Raw genomic sequence first — 6,016 nt, 5'->3', positions numbered from 1 at the left:
ATATGTAAATTTGTGGGGCTGAAAACGCCCCAGGAGCACTGCTAGATCGCCTAATACAAGGTCATAAATAAGCCTTGCAATGAAACAGTTTGTTTTTCCCGCCCACTCAGCAAGTTCATGAATATTCAAATGAGATGCGCGCTGATTGGTCTATTGGCCGATATGTCCTGAAAGTTGAATGGCTCAATCCACCGGTCTGAAGCTAGAGCAAAGTGAAACTACGTTTACTGCTGGTAAATAAAGCCAAAGTCTTTGATAAAGCTATCAACAATGGATTTAAATAAGGAATACAGCCGTACATGTATAAACCGAGTCAGAAGAAGGTTCTGACGAAGATGAAGTGCAGCAGATTCCCCAACAGAATGAATGTGTTAGATTGGTAAGTTTTATCAGTACATTTCTTAGTATTAACTCTCCAAAGTTAGCTGTAATAACGCTAGCATTACAACGTCTCTGCCATAGACCACATATCTAGATACTAGCATCGTAAGAGCAGTTTAACAATAATTATTAATCGAAGGTATGCAAATGAGAGGGGGTGTATCTAAAGGGGGATGGGCGCCTATTACGTGTTATCTGAGCTCTGTTCAGATTGGAGCATTTCAACACGGCTGTTTCTATTTCCCAATTTGCATACGAAAGCAGGCGGGGGACGCGGTAAAGTCTTTGGTGTTGTCCTTTGGACACTGCTCGCAACCTAAATTCAACAGGAACAAGGTGAATGTGGTTTTGAATTCTAGGACTCCTTTAAAATGAGGGTGATGACTGGCGAAATTAATCAAACGACGTTTCAATAAACCATTGTTGAAATGAATGAAAATGGTTTTAGAAAATCGCCTATAGGCCTATCAGAAGCAAATAGCCTTCAATTCAACCTGAAAGACTCGATAGGCAACCTTAGATTAATTCATTAATTAATTGCGGTTACAAGACCGCATTTCCGTGAATAGGCTATAGTTGTCAAGGCGAAGACGAAAGAGATGGACAAGATGGACATTAGGCTAAATTTATGTGCTAGGCCTACTTAGAAATGTTATTTATAGGCTATTTTAAAATGGAGGCATGCGTTCATTTTAACCTACGACAGCATTGTATCATGTGGTGAATTAATGACTACCGTCAGTTTAACATGTCAGAACTTTTGATCGGCGTTTCAAGTGCATGCCGTGAATATCAAATAAACTCGACTGACTGAATCCCTTATATTTGTTGGCAACTGTTAAAATATTCAAAGCCGTGCACTGGTAGGCATGGTACGACCGGATAAACGACCAATATTTAGTTTCACTGTCCTCCGCTGCTCACAGCGCAATTTCGAATATACGGAACTACGATTAAAAGATTTAAGCTTTGTAGGCTACTGTATTTCGTAGAGGGCCTAGGTATTAACTTTGAAAAATGTCTCTGCCCCCCGTCTGTCGATTCCTGATGTGCGACAAAGAAAGGAGCATTCTCAACCCGTACCATCTGTATGCCAGAGCCATGTTGGTGTTCATTGTAGTGTTGATGAGTCATGTTTGTAGTTTTGATGAGCCATGTTTGTAGTTTGTAGTGTTGATGAGCCATGGTTGTAGTTTTGTAGTGTTGATGAGCCATGTTTGTAGTTTTGTAGTGTTTATGAGTCATGTTTGTAGTTTGTAGTGTTGATGAGCCATGTTTGTAGTTTTGTAGTGTTGATGAGCCATGTTTGTAGTTTTGTAGTGTTGATGAGCCATGTTTGTAGTGTTTATGTCTCTAATTGCGTCTCTTTTCCGGTCTGTTTGTCTCGCAGCAGTCCATCGATGCGGCGCTCCGCTGTTCTGGCCTCAGTGCTCTTGGAGGAGTGACGGGCATGGGGGGGATGGGGGGCATGGGGGGCATGGGGGGGGTGGGGGGCATGGGGGGGGCAGGTGACGGGGAGAACGGCCGACTGCTGGCCCCCGACTTCCCCAAAGCTGTGCAGAGCTGCATGAGCCACCCTGCTGGACTGAGCCTGGGAGCCGCGGGGATGTGAAGTGTGTGTGTGTGCAACCAACGCGATGTGAAGTGTGTGTGTGTGCAACCAACGCGATGTGAAGTGTGTGTGTGTGCAACCAACGCTCTAAACTCAACAACCAACCCTACACTTTACACTCAACACTCTACACACACACTCAACACTCTACACTTTACACTCTACACACACACTCAACACTCTACACTCTACACTTTACACACACACTCAATACTCTACACTTTACACTCACCACTCTACACACACACTCAATACTCTACACTTTACACTCTACACACACACTCACCACTCTACACACACACTCAACACTCACCACTCTACACACACACTCAACACTCTACACTTTACACTCTACACACACACTCAACACTTAACACTCTACACACACACTCAATACTGTACACTTTACACTCACCACTCTACACACACACTCAATACTCTACACTTTACACTCTACACTCACCACTCTACACACACACTCAATACTCTACACTTAACAACCAACACTCTACACTTTACACACACAACATTCTAAACATAAAAACCAACACTCTACACTCAACACTAAACACACTCGACATTCAACACTCACTTCACACTATACACCAACGCTCTACACACACACCAACACATACATTTTACAATCAACACACTCAACACAACACACTCAACACACTCGACACTCAACATACCCAACACTCACTTTGACTCAAAATATCAACAAAACTATACATTCAACACCAACACTCAACAACACTATACATTCAACACCAACACTCAACAACACTATACATTCAACACCAACACTCAACAACACTATACATTCAACACCAACACCAACACTCAACAACACTATACATTCAACACCAACAATCAACAACACTATACATTCAACACCAACACTCAACACCAACACTCAACTACACTATACATTCAACACCAACACTCAACACCAACACTTAACTACACTATACATTCAGCACCAACACTCAACTACACTTTACATTCAACACATACAGAAACTCAAGCACACACAAATACACACACACATGCACACCTTCTTGGCCATTCCAGCTGGGGGTCAGAAGATGTGCACCTTTGTCTCTTGTTTTTAGCTGAAAAGACATTTACTAAGAAAAAAACGGAAGAAAAATGTGCTGCAATAAAAAAAAAAGTATGAAAAATGTGTGAGAACGGTGCCGTAAGCTGAACTGTGCTGGAAGGTGAACTCCTCTGCTGGATAGGTGTGAGGTCAGAGTTCAGAGGTCATGATTCGGAGTTCAGAGGTGGGGTCATGTCTGGATTTGGGGTTTTACTGTTTCTCCTCCACCAGGACTAGAGAAGAGCGTCACTCCATCATGTGCACTCCTATCTCCAAGAGATTTCATCTGTGATGCTGTTTACGACAATAATAACAGAACAATGATGACAATGATGATGATGATGATGATGATGATGATGAAGATTATGCCATATATGTGACCTGGACCCACACTGCTATAGAGATTTGGGGGCTCAGCTTTCACCAGCATCACCCTGAACCATTACCCTTACCGTAAACCATGTACAACATGCACACATACATTTACCCTTACCGTAAACCATGTACAACATGCACACATACATTTACCCTTACCGTAAACCATGTACAACATGCACACATACATTTACCCTTACCGTAAACCATGTACAACATGCACACATACATTTACCCTTACCGTAAACCATGTACAACATGCACACATACATTTACCCTTACCGTAAACCATGTACAACATGCCCACATACATTTACCCTTACCGTAAACCATGTACAACATGCACACATACATTTACCCTTACCGTAAACCATGTACAACATGCACACATACAACTCATCCACCTCAGCAGCTTGGTTACGACATAAACTTCCTGCTCACACTGGTGTGCTGACCCCTACTGGTGGGCTGACCACATCACCGCCCCCAGCCTGCTGAAGCTGTAGTTTGGAGTTGTGACTAAAAGGCACAGAGCCGTTCCACTTCCTGGTCAAGAGGCTGTGCTGATGCTGCTGCTGCTCATGATTGGATGAGCCATACCTCACCTGTGCACTGATTGGATGAGCCATACCTCAGCTGTGCACCGATTGGCCCTGATCCTGCCCTCAGATTGGAGACTCTGTAAACTGTCAGAAAGTATTGCCTGTGTGTGTGGTTCTTCTTTACAAGGGAGCTACTTCAGCCTGGTGATGTGCAGATGCATTCAACAGTGGTTCCAAAACTCATGGCAGCCCCTGTTTTGATAAAGAAGAAAAACGCCCCCTCCTCCTAACTCCATGGTACAAAGGTTGAACCCTCATGTATTGCCTCATACATCTGATTTTTAATAAAGTAATTCCCATCAGCTACTGCTTGGCTTTCCTTAAGACTTGTGTCTATTGTTCTATTGTGTTATATTACATTACACTAGACTGGGTAACCCAACCCCATATCCCGGCAGTTTGATTTCACCCTGCAGATCGGGCTGGAAACCTCCACATGTTCGTATCCTGCTTTCCATTACAAATCTGCAGGGACCAATCACAAACTGGCTCTCCACCTGATGCACCTTGATCATTGGTCTGATTGGTCGAAGGACTTTCCAAATATGTACAACTGAACCATGCCTGTTGATCATGCCTTTTGTGCAGAAGAAAATACAGAGCTTGGATGGATTGATTACTTGAGATTGGTCTGGTAATAGCCAGACGAATATTACAGCCCAATCCCAACAAAATCACACACTCACACACTGTTCACACAAAATCACACAATCACACACTGTTCACACAAAATCACACAATCACACACTGTTAGAATTGTTAGAGTCATTATGTAAATGAATGTAAAATAATTTAGTTGATGTCTGTTATTATTTAAGTTTTAGAAATGAAGGACTGTTTAACAGTGCAGTGTTTATTTCCATACTTGTTATTGGATGACAGGCAACTGTTTGACATCACTGACTGAGAGCCATAAAAATGTCCACTGCTGAATAAGACTTGGAGTGCAACAGTCTTTGACCGTGACTACACAGAATTTTGAATATCTGCAAGTTGCTGCAGACTTTCTGTAATGTATCATACCTTTTTTACATTACTAAAGAACTCAAACGATAAAGTCTCACGTCATTAATGTATCATATCATACCTTTCTTACATTACTAAAGAACTTAGTCCATGGGCCAAAGACCCAAAATATAGCATACCGGTACCATCTGGGTGGGCAAATTCTAGTTTTTGCCTACCTACACATCCCTAGTTTATGTTTTGATAGGATAGACCTCTGAGATTGGTAGCTTTTTAGTGGTTATCACCTAATGAAGTACACCACCCTCTACAGTAAATCACATGTTAGACACCTGGTGCATACCCTGGTTGAACCCATGGTTAAGATACTTGTCAGTGTTGCATAATATTGAGTGTGGTATCATTTTAAAGAGTACATCCTAATTGGTGGAGCCCTCTGATTAACACAGAGGTCACTGGAGCTCTTTGAGCCGACAAAAACGCAACATGTTCAACCATTTCCACCTAAACTAAACACTTTCTTTATGCCCTGTGGCATCAGAGAATATTGCAGACACAAGGAGGACTGACTTCTTCAGGACTCTCATGGTCTCCTAGGAAGACTTTGTTCAGGACTGACGTGTTTAGGACTGACTTGTTCTTGCACCTTGCACAAAGTTAAATATCAGAAGTAGCTAAAGATCACAGGCCGACCTCAAATCAAAAGTAGGCTACACCAACAACAGCAACTTTTTGCCAGAGCTACACATGAATATGCACTTCAGGTGTCTCTTGCTGTTTCGCTTGAGCTTGCCAAAGCAAGCGAAATTAAGGTGTGTAGTGGAAATGGCTAAAGCTTTTGGTGATGATAACATGGTGAAACTAGAAAACTCTCAGAGAGCGCAAACCTCCGTCAAGCGAACACATACAGATGGTGATACTCCCAAAATGTAATTTTTTCTTCCTTGGGTCATTTCTGACCTTCCCTGAACATTTCAT

At 42.4% G+C, this 6,016-nt stretch overlaps 1 protein-coding gene across 1 annotated transcript in view; it reads left to right on the top strand.

The window, feature by feature from the left end:
* Nucleotides 1–2,032, top strand: part of LOC134095698 (glutamate receptor 1-like) — a 50,003-nt gene extending 47,971 nt beyond the window's left edge. Inside the window, exons 16-17 of the mRNA XM_062549364.1 lie at nt 1,772–1,831; nt 1,895–2,032. Coding sequence (XP_062405348.1) covers nt 1,772–1,831; nt 1,895–1,993 — 159 coding nt within the window. The 3' untranslated portion in view covers nt 1,994–2,032. The remainder of the gene's footprint in view (nt 1–1,771; nt 1,832–1,894) is intronic.
* Nucleotides 2,033–6,016: the final 3,984 nt, after the last annotated feature.

This window comes from Sardina pilchardus, chromosome 11, assembly GCF_963854185.1.
Source record: "Sardina pilchardus chromosome 11, fSarPil1.1, whole genome shotgun sequence".
Taxonomy (NCBI): domain Eukaryota; kingdom Metazoa; phylum Chordata; class Actinopteri; order Clupeiformes; family Clupeidae; genus Sardina; species Sardina pilchardus.
Note: the sequence above shows the minus strand (reverse complement) of the source record. Positions and strands in the feature narration are given on the sequence as shown.